At 37.4% G+C, this 19,264-nt stretch overlaps 1 protein-coding gene across 1 annotated transcript in view; it reads right to left on the reverse strand.

Moving 5' to 3' along the window:
• Positions 1–895: 895 nt before the first annotated feature.
• The window catches only part of LOC120514525 (solute carrier family 17 member 9-like), a 39,377-nt gene continuing 21,008 nt past the window's right edge, over positions 896–19,264 (reverse strand). The window contains exons 7-14 of the mRNA XM_039734936.1: positions 17,706–17,802; positions 15,546–15,642; positions 8,738–8,825; positions 7,775–7,809; positions 7,352–7,467; positions 5,126–5,181; positions 3,452–3,481; positions 896–2,344 (exon numbers count right to left, since the gene is read on the reverse strand). Coding sequence (XP_039590870.1) covers positions 2,166–2,344; positions 3,452–3,481; positions 5,126–5,181; positions 7,352–7,467; positions 7,775–7,809; positions 8,738–8,825; positions 15,546–15,642; positions 17,706–17,802 — 698 coding nt within the window. The 3' untranslated portion in view covers positions 896–2,165. The remainder of the gene's footprint in view (positions 2,345–3,451; positions 3,482–5,125; positions 5,182–7,351; positions 7,468–7,774; positions 7,810–8,737; positions 8,826–15,545; positions 15,643–17,705; positions 17,803–19,264) is intronic.

Genomic DNA, 19,264 nt, shown 5'->3' on the forward strand with positions numbered 1-19,264 from the left:
CAGTGAAAGCAACCAGTACAGGCAGCTGAGCAGGATGCCTCCTGGATGCCATTTTGGTCCAGCACATCCGGGACAGACCCACGATGTGCTAGAGAGAGCGCATCTCTTAGCCCGCCTGGGAAGACAACGGTATTGCATGGAGGACTTGCAGCTTCCACGACCTGGACCGGGATAAGTGACAGAAAATGGATTGATGGATAAATAAATAATTACACATACAGCAGTCTTGATTACCCCTTTTCACTTCAGAATTTGTAAAATGCAAATGTGTCCCCGAGAAAAAGGCAGGTTCAAATGAAATTCTGCCCTGACTGTGGCTGCCCATCAATGGAGTTGAGCACCCACAACCACCTAGTGAAATGAAACTGTGCCACAGCTGTCCAAGAGCCACCACTTTTACTCTGCTAAAGAGATGGAAGTTGCCTGCTGTCTGCAGAAAGTATTTTAATTTACTTACACTCTGTCATGTAAAGCCTAGTGAGACTTAAAAATATATAAATAATAAAATAAATTTTATAAAATGGGAGCAAAAGGTTATGCAAGCAGCTTATTGAAGGCAATCACTCCCTCCCTCCAATAAACTGAACCCATTCAGGTTAACAGAGAAAACAAACCTAAAATCACAGCAATTCCCAAAATGCTCTGGCTTTTAAAGACACACACCTGATCCAAGAAGTGGACACCTCAATATGCAGAAGGTCTGCATTTATCTCCGAAAAAAGGGCAAACTACATTATCGGCCTCTTAAATGGAGAGTTGTTTGTGTAAAGACCAAAATCTGCCAATTCTTATCAATGATCAGTTGACAGGCGTGTCACTAGTAGTGAACCAGTTTTCAATCATGATCTTAACACATTAAACCACATGCAATGACAAGCTTATTAAACAAATACACTTTCAGGTTTTAAAGTGAAGTACTTTACTGCAACATATGTAAATCTCAGTCACCAGATAAATAAATTACCAGCTGAACGCTAAATATGAAAATATTAAAACAATTACATTTTTAAGTACTTTATAAATAAAAAGAATTTTAAAAAAATGTAAACATTAACAGGGATGGATAGTTCTTACACAAACGTAGAAAAAGTGCAAAAATGTGACTTCTCTGTTAAATTAAAGCTCCACAATCGGATCACATATTACTGCCAGAAGTGGTACTCTTTTTGGTAAAAAGACTGAACAGTTTTCTGAATCCATCTACCTTCTCTTTAGCTATGGGGGAAAAACCCTTTGAGTGTCAGATGTAACATAATATTCTCAGATCCTGTACCAATGAGTAACGAACATCTGAAGACGTCATTGAAGAACATGGCCTCTTCTGAGGTGAAACAGATCAACTCATCTCAACCACAAGAGCCTTTTAAACTTCAAACAGACTCGCTCAAATAGAAAAGGCTAATACAAAAATATACAACTGGTGCTTGGCATTTTTTCTACTTGCTCAAAAAACGCATGTCCAGTACTGTTGATCACCTTCAAGAAACTTATTCAAACTAGTGGTCTACATCACCTTATCTTTGAGTCCCAGTGTTTTATCATTTTTCTCTGTTCTTCCATGTTGATGACTTATTATTCTCCTTTTCAAGTCCCATACATCAGCTACAGATTCTGGCATAGTATTTCTCCACCTAATAAATAACAGTCTAAAAATGCTTTTGTCCATGATCCAATTAGAAACCCAGAGACACTGGCCTTCAAAGAGTGCTGTGCTGTTAATTTCAAAATATAACACCTTTCTAGCAATGCCCCAGCCATCTAAATCTTCACCCCCTATCCCACCCCCTCCTAAAAAACAGCTATGCCCCATGAGAAACAGAAAACAGCATTGCCATCACAAGTCAAGGCACTGTATGAAAGTATGAAGTCCATCTTTGTCAAATGGCTTCATGTTAGCTTACTCATTCACGTATGGCTTCTGCAAATTTTCTTTAACTGGAATAAGAATGCCAAATCAAAATCACACCTCTCGATCAAGTTGCAGGCTCAAAGCCAGCTAGCTGCCAGGAACTGCTAAAATGTCAATTGAATTTCTTTTGCCGTTGATTTTCCAGAGAATATATACAGTACGTTGTGTCTTTTTCCCACGTTGCAGTCAGCAAGATATTTCCTGACTACAGCCCAGCCCAGCCCTTTACCCCAGAGCATTTCCAGAGACAGTTCGCTCATAAATGAATGTTCTGGCACTTTGTTTTACTGACTTCAATGTCCACTCTCCGGGCTTCTGCAAACACCAGGAATGTAGAGAGTCCAAGTAAATTCAGCACGGACACCAAGGTGAATACTGATGCCCATGACCCTGTTGTGTCTATGAGGTATCCTGAAAAATAGACTAAAACAACACCTGTGGAAATAAACAAATTAAATTTACTAAAACAAATGGGACTCTTCTCATTAGAAAGAGGCTAAACCTTTAGTAAATCAGACAACAACAACAACAACAAAAAAAAAAAGAAGAATGATCCCTAATTTTGTTATGGAAATGACCCATAATCTTACATAGATTATCTGTGTTAAAACGTCTTGGCATTAACAGAAGTCTACATGTCAAGTGGCACAGTCATGGCCAAGCATTATTCATTCACGTTTCTGTTTGTATGTCATAAAAGAACAAACTGAAAAGGTTCAGCACCACTTTAGGTGGGGCACTCTTGTCGTATGGCCCCCCAAGTTGGGTGCAGATTGAGTGTGGAGTGTCTTCAGAACACTTCATTGAACTTGGTAGCATTTGTGTGTGTGTGTGTGTGTGTTTTTCAGACTAAACTGTGCTTTGTTCTTTAAATTTAAAAGCAAACTCTTGCATATTATATACACAGTTACAAATGATACACTTTCATAATATACTTTACTAAACAGTAAGAAACAAAACAAATGTATTGACTGCATATTGAAACTTCAGAAATTAAGTAAATAAATTCCTTATACACTGCTTACCATAAATAAGTAGATAACACCTTGACACTCTAGTGCCACATACTGGAGATATTTACAAAGACACCAAACACTACATCATGTTTATTCAAAGAAATATCCATTGTCTCGGAGGTAGCTCTTGTGGGAAAAATGCATTTACTGTACTTAAGTAATTCCCGAATTCTTCCTTTGGGATTAGTTGTTACAGAGAATGCAGGCCTTATTACTTTATTGTGATGTAATTGCGTGTACTTATACATGTGGATTCTGCATGTACTTTCTGGTTACTATTTCATACTTAGAAATATAAGTACGTACCATGCATCTTCTGAAAAATGTGCTATGCAAGAATTAATTGAATTAATATGTAATTGCAATGCAATCCCCCCTTAAACAAAAGGACCACTCATGTTATTTTCCAGGTCATTAAATATAAACAATCTTGTGTAGATGCACATGTGTACACATAAGAAGTCCAAAATGTCACATTTCACCACACCAAATACAAACATCTGAAATAAATGTATGAACATTTTACCTGACAATGCTCCACCTGTATTCATTACACCTAAAACAAATAAGTAGGACTTTTTTATCATAGGTTAAAGTACAGCAAAACCAAATACCTCCATTATCAATAATCATACATTTTTAAAAAGTAATCTAACTTTCCCCCGTGGGACATTCAATTTCAAATTTTCTTACCTTCTGACTTCAACCCTTGAAGAAACAGCAATTGTGAATGGATTTGTTTTGGAAGGACTGGCAATATAATCTCCAAAATAACGACATAGCTAACAAAAACTGAAAATGTTTGTGTAGTAATTGTTTGGTATTTGAGGATTTTCGATTCTTTAAAAAGAGGAATTTGCAAAAAATTCTGTGGTTAGCAAGTAGCATAAGCTATCAAATTATTCTTTGTCAAAAAAGCTGAAGAAAAAGAATTGTATTAAGAAGCATAACTATCCTCCATTGGCCATTGCACAATGACAAAAACAGCACTGTCAATGTACATTCACTGAGCAAATTATTAGGACCACTATACTGATCCTGGGTAGGGCCTCCTGTTGGTCTCAAAACACCCTCAGTTCTTACTGGAAACATTTCTTTGAGATTTTGGTTCATGTTGATGATTCCATCATGAACAGTAACTTCTCAAGATTTATCAGCATCACACTCATGTTGAGAATCTCCCATTCTACCACATCCCAAAGAGGTTCTGTTGGACTCTGATCTGGTGACTGGGCAGTCCACTGAAGAACACTGAACTCATGGTCATGTTTATGAAACCCGTTTGAGAGGACTTTTACTTTGTGATATGGTGCATTACTGTTCCAAAAGATATTAGGAGATGGGAAGATTGTGGCCACGAAAGGATGTCAGCAACAATATTCAAAATAAACGATGGCATTCAAGCAACGATTGACTAATATTAATGGGCCCAAAGCATGCCAAGAAGTACTCCCCACACCACTATGCCACCACCACATTCAGCCTGGACTGTTGACACAGGGCATGTTGGGTGCACAATTCTGACCCTACCATGACTCAACAGAAACTGAGATTTATCAGAGCAGGATATATTTTTCTAGTCTTCAGCTGTCAAGTTTTGGTAAGCCTGTGCTGCCTGCATCCTCCGCATATTGTTCTTGTTTGACAGTAGTGAAAGCCAATGTAATATATCCTACTCAAAGTTCAACATGTTCTGCATTCTAAGATGTCTTTCTGCTCATCAAACTGTTGGGGTTTGATGTAAACATTAACGGAGGCTGCTGATCTGTATCTACAAAATGTTATGCATTTTGATTGGTTGATTAGATAATTGTATAGATAAGCAAGTGCACAGGTGTTCCTAATAATGTGCTCAAAGATCCAAGTGCCTCTACCGTAGGCGTGTTTTTCCATGACAAACAAAAACTTGGCCATGACACCTCTGCTTCTATAACAACGCAGCAGCAGTTAGAAATGTTTTAAATAGTACACCTCAATTTTTTAACCTCCAAATTTCTCACTACTACAACTATGCAGTCTCCTTCACCATATGAAACGATGATGTCATGAAGCCTAAGCATAATCTCTTATTATTTGGCTCTCGTGTGAAATTGAGATGGACATAGTCAATATAAAAATTCGAATTTCTGTAATCAATGATCTCTACAAGAGACTACCAAGATGTGTGACTGACAAGTAAAGGATCAGAAAAAGACCTTACCATACAAGTATCCAGCGCAGGAAGGTGCCAGATCCTGTACGTTGACAGAAACACCACTGAGGAGTAAAAAGAAAGGCCAATTCATGCTACAACTTTAGTGTCATGCTCTCAATCAATTAACAAAAGAAAGTGATGCACCAAAAAAATTAAAAACTAAGTCTGAAATGTTTGGACAATAGTAGCATACAGGGTGTTATAAAAGCACATTTCTGTAAAATTTCTTATTAAATATATTGAAAGCACTGAAAAAAATCAATTTAAAATTCACAAAAACATCCTTCATTGGCTGCCTAAAATGGATTATTAGTTAATCATCTAATACAGTTTTAAAAGCCAAAATCTAGTGGCAAATGCAACATGGCACAGAAAACTGTACTTTCAAGACCAATCTTAGAGGCAAAAAAAAATATATATATATTTAAATCATTCATAAATGTATGACATGTACCAGCTTTGTTCAATTCATGGTTGGTTGGTAGCCAAAGCCTCGTCTGGTAGAAGGAACAAAACTACAATCAAACATCTAAAGCATTCAACAGTTCAGTCTTCATTTCAAAAGCACAGAAATATGGGAATGTGCCTTTCCAGTTTACCCTTTATGCCAAATTGTCTAGGAGAATTGGTATTTTACTAAAAAAGTACATGCATTTTGTACATGTGAATGGATAAAGGAACATGGATTACACAAGAGTAACGTGACAATTTTTTCACATTGTTTGCCATTGGATAGAACGTTATGCCGAATTATATCAATCCATTTTCTCACATTCTGCATGAATGACATTAAAAATGTTTTCTCATCCGTTCCTAGCAACTATTTGGGCTAAGTAACACATAAGAAAAAAAAAATGAATCTGTAATTTTCCCTATGTTCTTTGTACTTGTGTTTTTATGGAGAATGAAGGTGAAAAATTACAATAGCCATTAATGGGGACTAATGCTAAATAGCAGGAAACATAAAAAAAACTCAAATTACTCATTTTACATAATCCACTTGTCAGGTATACAGCTGCATTCTCCATGAATTATGTATTTCGAAACTAATGTTAAATAAACCACTTCCAGAAATATGTGCTTGTACACAACAGAAGCACATTAAAAGAGAATTGAGCTTTTGAACTGCAGACCACCTCTCTCCTCACTTGTTTGTCAATATTTCTGGGTTTTTCATCACCTGTTTTGTGAAACTACAGCAATGAACTTATCTTCTGTTTGTTGAAATATCTTGAACATACAAATATGCGAGGCATACTTTCCCCAGTAACATTTTCACTCACTTTTTTCTTCCTTTACCTGTTTAATCATTAGTTGTACAAGTCTCTCTCAGATCATGCTCTGGAATGCGGAAAGAACAGTTAGTGGATGGTAGCCAATAAATGAGCTATTGTTGGACAGGACTACTGACCAATGAATGGGGGGACAGGGTGATCTTCAATTCAAAAGCTCATTTTTGTTTCAACCCATTTTACTTTTTTCCCCCCACAAGCGGATTTTCTTAAAAAAAAAAAATTTTAAAATACATTTGCACATTGTGTGCACATGACTGGATACCCAACATAGATTATGCAACATGAGTTATCCACATTTTGTTTGCTCTTGTTCTGCATTGATCTTCATTAATGCCTACCATTTGTACATTTGTTACCTTTATTTTATATAAAAACATGATTACATTTTTCTTAGCCATAACTACAAACACTGGGTACATGAAAGATATGTAAATTATTTGTGTGGAGTATTCCATTAACCATTGTTCTTAGTTGTTTATTCGGCAATCATTCATCTAACACACCTTCAAAAACTGTTGTAACATAAATTGTCCATCCTGCTTATTCCAAATTGCTGTCATAGTAGGTCAGAGCCTATCTCGGTAGCATCAGAAGCAAATCAGACACTAGCACTAGACAGAACTCTAGTCCACTGCAGGGACCACTCACATGATCACTCACACAGTGCCAATTAGCCCAACAATCAGATTTTTCGTGCTGTGAAAGAAAAACTGGAGTGCTACAGGAAATTGCACATAGAAATGAGAAGAACGTGTAAACTTTACAAACACTAAGTGTGAAACTCAAATGCTGGGTGGTGGATTTGTGAAGCAGCAGTCTTCACCACTGTGCCACAATGTAGCCTCCGCTAAAAACATTCACTCTTATTAAAAACTTCAAAAGAAATGTTTAACATGATTTCTGAGGTAAACAGTACAAAAAAAAGTTTTAAACTTACCTGTGACTAAAGGTCTGGAGCCCCATAGTTGCAGCTACTAAAGTGATGGCCATGGAAAATGTTGTTGTCCGACACAATAGGAGTGTAAAAAAGCTAGATACCCCCATGGCAAAAAACTACAAAAGGAGGAGAATTATATTTCACAAAAGGCCAGTAAAACACAGACATTCTAATTACTTTGTGCACAATAAAATACAAAATGCACAACTGTGCTGAAAAAAATATTTAGTAACAGACACTTTTCTATGACTGAAATACCAGTACACATCTTCATTATATTAGGGGAAAGTATTAGCATTTCTAGTGAGGCCAAGTTGCAAACATTAAAGAAACATAAAACAAAGAAAACTTCTCTCTTTTTGTGTTCCAATTAGAACTGGACAGCAAAAGGGGAAAAAAAAAAAAACACCCACTACAACTAACCTGCATTAGCTTTCTCACAGCAGCGATGTCAAACCCTGCAGGACAGAATGGCAACCAAGTTTTAATAACCAGCAGCTTTACATTGTTACAACAGTTAAAAGCCATGCTTGTCTTTACAGCACTGGAAATTCTGGTCATTAATATGGCTTCAAAGTTTCATTTCAGATGTGACCCACAGACATTAATACAATACTATTTCATTAACTGTGCTCAAAATCTCATTCATCTAAGGTGTTAAACAAGTAGGAAAAGGACTCTAAGAAAGCTGGGAGAGCATCTGAGTTCTCCATTCAAAAGATCATCCATTCTGAAGTGAGAAGAGAGGTACGTCTATTTTTTTATTGTGTTTTTAATTACTGCTGGTTTTATATTTAAGTAAAGTTATCAAGACAAATAAGTAATGCTTACCATACTGACAGAAAATTGGGGCTAAAATGTTACGATTAGTAAAAAGTAATAAAATTTCATTTTTAGCTACACAGAAGTTGGTTTATTTACCAAGAGTCCATCTCCAATCTGTGCAACTTTAGAAATTAGGCAGAAACAAGAGAAAAAAAAATACAGGATTCAAAACATCAGACAGCTGCATAACTGGTGTTTTTTCAAATTACACAATTATTTTAAAAAAATCAAAAACAGCTGTATACAGTTTTGGAAAAGCAAAATAGCCTTAAGGTAGATAAACCAACTTCTCTAGCTCACAGTGGTGTCATTAGCAAAGTCAAAAAGAAATAAAATGAGAGGGGACAGGCAATTCAATTTAAGGCTCTCCGATTCAGCCCTGACTTTTCGCTTTACATCAGAAGGCCATGGTTAGGCACTAAAAGCTTAACCGCACCTTCAACTTGAGGGTTTTTGATCTGGAATATGAAGCACTGTTTGCAATATTCAAAATCCCAAAGCACAGATTAAACACAGATTTTAAATGCTAAATTACAGATGGATAAAAAAATCTCTTTCTACCCAGACTAATAAGGTGATCCGACAAGTAGCCACCGAAGAGGGACGATGGAATTGCAACAAGCCAAGGAACAACATTGAACACCCAGCCCTGTGAAGAAAACAAAACACCACTTAATCATTAGGATCAGGATCATTAAAGAGGTCAAAAACCTAGCAGAATTGTAGCAGCTTAGAGTACTCTGTTGTCATGACTGCTCATGGTTAGGAGGGTGGTGGATAACTGTAGAGTTAGCTACTAGGGGAACCTGTTCATCCATCCATCCATCCATCCACTTTTGAGCCTACTGATCCAGTCTAGGGTTAAAAGAGAGCTAGAACCAAAACCTGGACAGGGCTTCAGCCCATTATACACATACATACATCTTTCTTCAGTCATACAAGGAAAACTGAACCAAACATTCATGTCTTTTGGGATGTGCAAATAAAATCAACACACCTGAAGGAATTGTTATACAGACAAACTCTGGACATCAGATAGGCAGGATGTGTATTTTAGTGGAGAATTAAAAGAGCACCACCCATTTAGATAGGATTTTAATGGCACACAAGGCCTGTTATGACAGCAGATTTAACAGGGATGCGGAAATCCAGCTTCATCTCCCCCAAAACTATATAACAGAATAAATGGTTACACTGCAGCTCATACAAACACTTTGAAATGCAGCCTTTGCACCTTATCTGATAATGTGACCGCTCCCAGACCAAGTTACATAGCACAGACATCTCGTAGAGTTACCAGCTGGACACCCAAGTTTGAACAAACAGCTATAATTCTACAAGCGGAAACCTTGAAGAACAACAAGTCTATGACCAGGCTTTGTAACTGAAAGGGACTATCGTCCAATCAGTAGAGGTTACACCTACCTTTAAAACTAGCTGCATTCATCTCCACTCTTACTCTCTCTGAAACCTAAAAGCTGATGAGTTGCTCTCATTAGGGAGCTGAAAATCCCCTTCATTTTGGGGAGCCAAAAAGCAGACAATGCATGCTCTCTTGGAATTGGACACCGAGAACTAGCTCCAAGTCTCACTCTGCCAAGCCAAGCTCTGTGCCAGTGACTTAGTCTAAGAAGCAGCTATTACTTCTAGAAGAGAACTTCTGAGCCTAAACTCTTGTGTCTGAAAGACTAATGCTTTTCCCTTAAAAAGTTGCACAGGACACAGCAAAGAACGGGGAAAACCAGTATCACATCACAGCATGGACAAAGGACGGCATAGCAAAAACAAAGTGCACTTCAATGCAAGAAAAGTCCTCCACTTGAACCTGGAGCAACAACAATCCCACACAACACTGACATTCATCATCCTTAAAGACTTGATATCGCAAGGCTTCAGTTACCTTGACATGTCTAGTGACTGTAAACCCCCTCCTACAGAGAAAGACAAGGTACATAAACCAAGGATCTTACCAAATTATTTAAATGCCTACAATGACAAAGGCAAAAATGAGGATTAATATAAAGAATAAAAACAAAACAAGTGATAACTTTACTTTTCTAAGTCACTCAGTCACTCCTTCGCATTAATGATGAGATTTTGAATTAATACACAGGCATAAGCAATAGCCAAGTCATTGACTGTAGCTGGCGACATCACTGCATTTAGTACAAAGTATTTAAATATGGGTTGTATGTGTTATGCACCACCCAGTCTCACTGAGACAGCACAGGTTTTGAATCAGACGAGAATAGGGAAGGCTGCAGGGATCTGTGGTATCCGGGGTGAATTTCCCCAGGCTGGTGGCAAACTGTCCTCCTGGCATTGCAAGCAATCTTTCCTTCCATTTGGGAGACAAGCATCATCCCAACTGACTGGAAAATAGGACTTATCATCCCTATATGGAAAAGGAAGGGGGGCACCTGGATTGTGGCAACTACCGGGGTATAACACTGCCCTCGGTACTAGGTAAGGTCCTTGTTGGGTCATCCTCAATAGGATCCGTGATCACTTGCTCACCTACCAGCAACCAGAGCAGTCTGGTTTTATACCATCGACCGCATCCTGGCACTGAGGGTTCTCATCAAGTGCCAACGCAAATATCTGCAGAGTTTTTTTGTAGCCCTTGTCAATTTTCATAAAGCATTCTTCTCAGTACATCAAGGTGCCCTGTGGGACATCCAGAGACTTTGCAGGATTCCCCCGCCCCCAAGTTGCTCAATACCATGGCTAGCCTGTATAATGGTACTGTGAGGGCTGTGCAGAGCGGAGGCAGAACCTTTACAAATGACCTCTTGGGCACAGCCAGTGTGTTTGTCTGCAGAGTGTTGGAGGATCATGAGATCTCTGGAAAGGGGTGTGGGGCACTCCCGATATCTCTGCAAAAGGACAAATGTCCAAGTCTTTCGAGTCCTGGTGCTTCCTATATGGTTGGAGGATATGAATGCTATCTAGTGACCTGAGATGAACACTGGATTCCTTCAGTACTCTGTCTCTTTGAAGAATCCTTGGGTAACTGATGGCTTGACTTTGTGTCCAACGAGTGGTTGCTCACAAAGTCCAAAACGAGACACATTACCTGCACTGACAAGGAGCATCAGTTACAGCACTATGGTCATGTGGTACAATTTCCCAAGGGTGATCCGGCTCACAGGATCCTCATTGTTGAGGACCCAAGTGGCTGGACAAGCCAAGGGGACACCCACGGAACACCTGGCTGTGGCAGATAGATCGTCATTTCTGGAGGGTGGGACTGGATCGCAGGTTTGCCTGGGGGTTGCCAACCAGGCTCAAGAGCCATTTCTTCATGTGGTGGGTGCAAGTCTTAAAACGCTAACTAAATATTTTGAATGTGTAGACAAATGTGTGCAAGTTTAGCATCCCATCTTGCACCCAGAATAACCAGGATAGGCACCGACTTCCCAATGACCTTGAACTGGAAATACTGGTTACAAAATGGAGGGTTAGGTGTACAGACTGTTCATAACAACCCAAAAATAAACGTGCATACTTTTATTGCAGCCGTGTATGGAAATGTATTAGAAAGCGAATACAATCCCCACTCACTTATATGACAGTCAATTGGTCACATCATAGTAATTTCAAAGCATGCATGAATCATCTAGATAAAATTAAAAGCCTTGTTTGGTCTTAAAAGTGCAGCAGAGCTTTCTCAGTTTATTAAAAAAAACAATTTTTAATATATTTTTAAATAAATGGATGGCTACCCAGAGCGCACAGAAACTCAGGACCTGCAAGGAGCATAGTCGTACTATAGAAGGACGCTAGTAGCCGAGTAAGAGAGAGAGCTTCGCTGACGTCACCAGGAAGCACTCTACTCGCAGTTATCAGAAGCACTAACTGTTTGGCCAAACTGGAAGCCTCCTTTACCTCAGGCTGATAAGAGACTGCCTCTGAGAGCAGTTGTAATCCATACATTGTGGATGTGCAGCTGGTAATTACACTTCAGCACAAATCTGCAAAGAGATGGTTCGTGGTGGGATTCCACGGTAAGCCTCATACTTTCTCATATATTTTGTGAAGCTATTTTGTAGTTAAATAAGAATGGGCAGTAATTTGGGACCAGACATAATTTAGAAAAATCTCTATAAACTAACATAAGATATATAACAAAGTCTTACCGATTAAACAGGACACTGAAAAAACGAACACCATGAAAAATTAATATCAAATGCATCACTTTGAGGCAAATATAATGTATAACTTCTGAATTTCAATCTCATTTGGGTGCTTTAGTTTTAAAGATTACAAAGCTGTTGCCAACTGAGCAGGAGAAAAAAAAAGAAAAAGACAACGCCAGATTCTCAGAGCTTTTATTCAAGAAACAGCACATTTACAGTTTAAGCTGCAATAATTGCTGGATTTGTCGCCCTCTAGTGGCCTTCCTTTTGCAGTATACAGACGGTAGGAATCATATGAAGTGTGAGCCATAACGTCCCTTCCCCTCCATTTTCTGAACTCACTTTTTCTACTACCTGATAGCAACAGCATCATGCCCAAGGCACAGACCAAACTTTAAGCAGAACACCAATCCACCACTGAACCCCTATCTCACTTATCCTGGGTCAGTTTAGTAGTGGCAATTGGCTAAACAAGCATCTTTGAAATGTGAGAGAAAGCTGAAATATGTGAAGGAAACCTGTGGAGATGAGGACATGCAAACTCCATCCATAAACAGACTTGACTGGGAAGTGAGCCCGGGTCCCTAGACCCATGAAGCAACAGCCATGCAATTACCATGAAAAAAATGTAATGCTTACATAAGGGATTGATGCACCTCTAAACAGAATCTCAAATGACTTTAGAAATATTTAAGAGACATTAGCTGTAAAACAAAATAAAAAATGTCTTTGCAGGTTTTCATTCTGTTCTATACTTTAAAATGTAATATATTACTATGTAGTGACACCAAGTGGTACATTTTAGCAATAGCTCCAAATAACCAAACTAATATTCCCAAATCTGACCAATTAATTTTGGTATTACTTTAAATTCACATTATTTCTACACTACAACTCTTGGCTCACATCCTAGCCATTGTTCATTTGTATCTAATCCTCCCAGCTTTAACCTCAGCTCAATATTAGTATCATGTTACGTCTTCAGATTCCATCCTACTTAAAACTGCTGCTGCACTGTGCGTATGCCCAAACTCAAATTGACACAAGCTCAATTTTAGAAGATCTTTGGTGATATGAGAAGAAAACTAGACTTCTTAAGAAAAACCCACACAGACAAAGGAGAATGGTGGTTGTGCGACATGTGCACAGACATGGGATTTGAACTCGGGAAGTTTGATCCACGAGGCAGCAGTGTATATGTTGTGTGTGTGTCAGTTGCTAGAAACAAAGTATTGAATTGCTGCACCACCTTGACCCCTGTACTTTCCAAGATCACCCCCTCAGATTCTTTAATGTGAATGAAACAAAAAATATTAATGGGTTACTGGAGTCAGATTTGACACGAGACAAGAATAAACCAAACGACCCATTGAGAGTGCTCACTGAACCACAACTTTGATGAATTTGGAATTGTTCGAATTACAAAAAGAAAACTTCATGACCTAATATAAATCACACTACAAGAACAAATATCACTCCCCAGTGACCAAAAAACAGCATACTATATGCATACTTACTAAAAAGTTTCAAAACTTCATAATGGATAAATTAATAAAATTGGCTATGGAACATAAACTCAAATTCACTTGCATCTTATCTAATTATACAGATGTGGAATGGAGGAGTAATTCTTGCTGATGCCTCAATCGTGTAATAACAGGTTTCCATGCAGTAAAATTAAAGATCATCAAATCACCTGTTTTACAGACATGTCAGCATTTTGAGATTCAATTACTAAATGTAAAATTACTGCTTAATGGAGTGATATTTTAAGCAATACAAAAAATAATTAGAATAAAAAATGGTTATTTTTGGAAGTAAATCTTGTAATGTAGAATAGCAGCTTGGAATGCATTTATCCGATTAGTAGCATGCACAAGAAACACAAAAAAAGAAAAAAATAAGTGTAGCATGTCATAAACTGAGCCAATTGGCAATAAGGCTTGGAGTTTAAAAGTTACAGCGAACAAACATGTTGCAGTGCTGTAATTTTATAGGCTTTGTACAAATTAGCAGTCAAAAGGAATTAAACAAAAAAGCTACCCAAGTACTATCCAATTTTTTCTTACTCTTTGAGCCACACGATATGTAAAATCCTCAAATTTAATATTAAATTTCAAACACACACTCTGCAATAATATTCCTATATAATTATGTATTTCTAAAACACTATATGGCATAAATAAATTAAGTCAATTTCCCAACTATCAGGAGTTCAATGAAAGTGGTTGACAAGTTAGTTGTTCATACTGCGGAGAGTGTCTTCTGAACAATATGCAACTTTGATATGAAGGACTGACTAGAGATTTTAATCACAGCAATCCGGCATATACAGCATTTTTGCCCCAAAAAAAAAAAAACAAAACAGCAAATCACTGACACAGCACTCACCCAAATACAGGTAAAATTGAATATTATTGAAGCTCTTTACATCTACATGACTGACAACATTGGTCAGATGTATATGCCACAGAAAATGTAAGCCTCGCTTTATAATTTGGCTATCATACACCAAATTAACATGTACCCGAATCAACGATGGGTAAAAAGTCATTAAAGGAAAAATGTTCTGTATTTTCAGGACTACCCACTTTATTATGAAAAAGTGATCAACTAAGATAGAATATCCATCCATCTATCCATTATCCAACCCGCTATACCCTAACTACAGGGTCACGGGGGTCTGCTGGAGCCAGATATAATATTAAAAAACTATTTTAGATTGTAACATTTTAGGTAGCATTTCTGCCTGGTGTGTGGGTGTGTTTGTGTGTGTCCTGCGGTGGGTTGGCACCCTGCCCAGGATTGGTTCCTGCCTTGTGCCCTGTGTTGGTTGGGATTGGCTCCAGCAGACCCCCGTGACCCTGTATTTGGATTCAGCGGGTTAGAAAATGGATGGATGGATGGATGGATGGATGTCTGCCTTACAACTCCCGATATATTGAAAATGTTTCTCCACAGCATAAAGCCAATTGCCCATGTGTGTTTGCGTGCCAAGGTCATGAAGTTGAACAGCATCCTTTTCTACCCAACAACAACCACACACACACACAAAGATAGACAGAGAGATAATATGCACAAACATACTGCCTACAAACACACACACACACACACACATTAAAAAAACCTTAAGTACTGCATGCTGAGCTCCTACATAAAACAAACATTTTAACTTCTACAGTTTTCAGAAAAATAAAGGAGTAAAAATCAAATGAGGAAAAAAAAGTTACCTTTGAGTCAGGAAAGCAGTCTTTGAAGAAAGTTGGTAACCAAGACAACAATACAAAAAAAGTACTTCCTGTGCAGAGGTGAGCGATTATCACTGCCCTGGAGGGGGAAAAGAGTTGTGAGCATTTTACATTTGCCCAAGGAGGCCTGTCTTTATGTCAGTTAAAGAACGACATTACAAGTACTGGCTGTGCCAACATCAATCAAAGAAAAATAAATATTTTACAAGAACAGCACAAATAAACCGGATTCAGTTATTAATAATGGCCTGTGTTTCTGCAAAAGGAAGAAGGTAAAGGTTATTCCCACAGTGAAAAGAAAAGGAAGTACACACCTAAAATGTTGCAATTCCTCCTTCTTTTCAAGAGGAATATAAACAGAGACAAAAAGACTCAATCTTTTGAAAAATAAAAATCAAGACCTTGAGCAGTATAATGTTACCATCAATTCATTTGCTAATCCCATTATTCACATCATAGCATTACATCAAGCCGGTGCCAATTTCAGAGTCATCATATGAAAGGTTAAAAGCAATCCTGGGTGGAATACTAGCTAATAAACACACAAAAAACAATCATAATAGGCCAAAAAAAGTTATCAATTATTTTTGAAAACAACAGAGACGTCTCTTTGGAATGGCATCCCATCCAGAATTAGCTCTTTCTCCCTTATCCTACTACAGCTCTTTTTTGGCTTTATGTCCTGGGCATGCGCCAACATGAGATGGATGTCATCAAGTGTTTGCATTGCTAAATCACATGTTCAGGGAATGTTCTACACTTTCACTGGTATTTTTACCCATAATATTTTTATCTTTTGGTTAATCTTACATTTAAATTCACTCTAAAACCTTAACAGTAATATCTAGCTTAATACTAGATGGGATAAAAGTATGCTTTTTAATCAGGGAAAAATTCCAAATGCAAATCCAAAAAGTGAACTTTGAGACCCACGTTACAACCCAGTTCCTTAAGCTTATCTAATATATTCTTCACAATTTCTTTAAAATTTGGATCTTTGTTACCTAAACAATTTGACATTACTTATTTGAATGATACCCCAAGCCTTTCATTCCAGACCATTCATCGTATCATCAAATTCTGCTTCAGAAATCAATCTGATATCAGACAGGACAAAAATTACCTCTTTAAAATTTAAACTCCGAACAACTCAACTTTCAACTCAAATACATTAAAAAATCTCAAACATCCTGTGGGGCTTTGAAAAACTACTTCATTTAACCAAGCTTAATACAGACCGGTGGTAGCAGCACTTTATCTAGATATACCAAATGAAGTCTGATGAGGTTTTTGGCACCAAGCTGTAGCTTTTTTTGTAGCCGGCCATTTCTTCTCATCCCAATGTAAATCACTGACTCTTCTGTCCCACTCGCAGAGAAAACATGGGAATTTTGTATGGCCTGACTGCTTACCCCATAAGATGCACAGAACTTTCAGGTCCCCCACATAGCAATAAATTGTGCTAATTGTAGTTCATTTTCTTGGGAAAATTTGCAAGTTTTTAAACATAGATTGCAATATTAGAAGATACTAAATTCAAACAAATTAAACAAAAATCAGTTACAATATACCAGTATATGCTTACTTGCATTGTGACTTATTTTGAAAGAGCACCAATCCATCTTCCCTAACTCAGTGGAAAACCAATGTTCTGTATTTTCTAAAACTGATGTTTTTCAAAATTTTCTTTACAAAGACCTGTTCAGAATTTTTCCAGAAACTGTCAAGAACTCATTAACATAACTAAAATAAACCTGCCTGACTCAACCTTCGTATTTTACATGGCCATTTTATCCAATACAAGGAACCATTTTGGATGGGCCTCTCTAGCAGTATAGTTACTGCTAGAGAGTAGCAGTAGGGGTTGAATACAGAGTTTCAAGGATTGTTTTTTAAGCATATTGTTGTACTTGCTTGGTTGTTTATATTGGTTTGAATTTATGTTTTTTTACACTGTTTGGTTCCTAAATAAAAGGATTAAAAGAACACACAGACATCACACAAATAATCTTCAGGTATCAATGAAATACCCAGTTTTTAGTTTCTACTCTAAATTCAAATGAAAGCTTCCCAGAACAATTTCAAAACTACAATAAGGAGACAAAAATAAACATCAGCCAATGGGCCATGCTTTGTACTTACCACACTGGAGCTTTCTTAAACAGCTTATTCCAGGGAACTTTGGTATTTTTACTTTGTACTGAGCTACTGCCAAGAGTCTCCAGGGAAATAATGGGACCTAAATATTAAAAACATTCAGAATTTTAACTCTAGTAAGAATAAAGATTTGATTATTGGTCAAATGAAGTTCTAATAATTTATCTGTTTTATACATTTTCTTCCATACTTTGTATGGCAGTGATATACAGTTAGGTCCATAAATATTTGGACAGAGACAACTTTTTTCTAATTTTGGTTCTGTATATTACCACAATGAATTTTAAATGAAACAACAGATGCAGTTGCACTCTCAAATGCAGTGGGGTGAACAAAACGATTGCATAAAAATGTGAGGCAACATGAGAAAGTGTGCAAAAACGTGATTTATAATAGGAGTGCCAAACTCAGTTTTTTTGAGAGACAAAAGTGACATAATGCTGGCCGAAATATGTAAACATAGAAATACTGCTGCATTTTGTTTATAAGCAAGACACACAGGCACCTCTCTGTGCATCAAAAATCCTATATTCTGCCTCACATCTGCATTTATGTTGTCTTCCCCACTTTATCAACTTTATCTTTTCTTTGTAAGTGCAAAAGCCAGCCGCCATGGGACCAAAACTAATAATAAATGGAAAAAAAAATGACAAAACAGTATAAAGTCAAGTGAAAGTCTGGTCAAATGCGAGAATTTATAGGTCAAGGCAGGTGTAAATGAATGTCCTTTCAATAATGTGCATCACAATCTGATAGTACCTCGCCTAATTTAAAAAAAAATGTGTAAATGTGTTAATGATGGATAACATAGACCACATCTGGAAGTGGTCAGGAACAAACTGCAATCACATTTAACACAAGTGGAAATGTACTGCAAATGCATTCTCTCTCTGCATACAATCATAAGCACCAAATAGGGTGGTGGTAGCAGTCATGCAAGCCATGGATAGGTGACCAGCTCTGACTTCTGTACAGCTTTTAAAAAGTGAGAAGACTGGGAGCAGAGACATGTATGAAATCAAGCTACCATCTCCTAAATGACACCAACACATCTCTGGCATCATGCTAAAACTATAAAGTACTATACACTTTTCTTGTTGTATTATTAGAAGCAGCCAATTTCCATTAACTCCAGGATAGGCACTGCCATGAGATGGGCTGAGCAGATAAAAACACAAGTGGACACTTGAGAAGCCTTTTAATGACATCCAGCTAAATTACATACAGATACAATTTATGTATAAAATGCACTTTAAAGGTGGTCATCGCTGGTCATATGCAAGAGGTTTCTGAATATGAAAGATGTCCAAGGGTTAGATCAAAGGCACCCCTAATCTACAATGAAATAATGACGTGATCTATAATGGTTATTTATTTTATCCCCAAAATTTTAACTAATGGTACTTATTTTACTGTTTTATTTCTTTTACTTGTTTACTTTGCTTATACTATGTGGTACAGTATATAAATTAAAAGTATTATTAAAGAGGGCTGTTCAAATTGATTTTTTTCTAATGAGAGTTAAAGGAACCAATTCACTATAC

The sequence above is a fragment of the Polypterus senegalus genome, chromosome 14 (assembly GCF_016835505.1).
Source record: "Polypterus senegalus isolate Bchr_013 chromosome 14, ASM1683550v1, whole genome shotgun sequence".
Lineage (NCBI taxonomy): Eukaryota > Metazoa > Chordata > Cladistia > Polypteriformes > Polypteridae > Polypterus > Polypterus senegalus.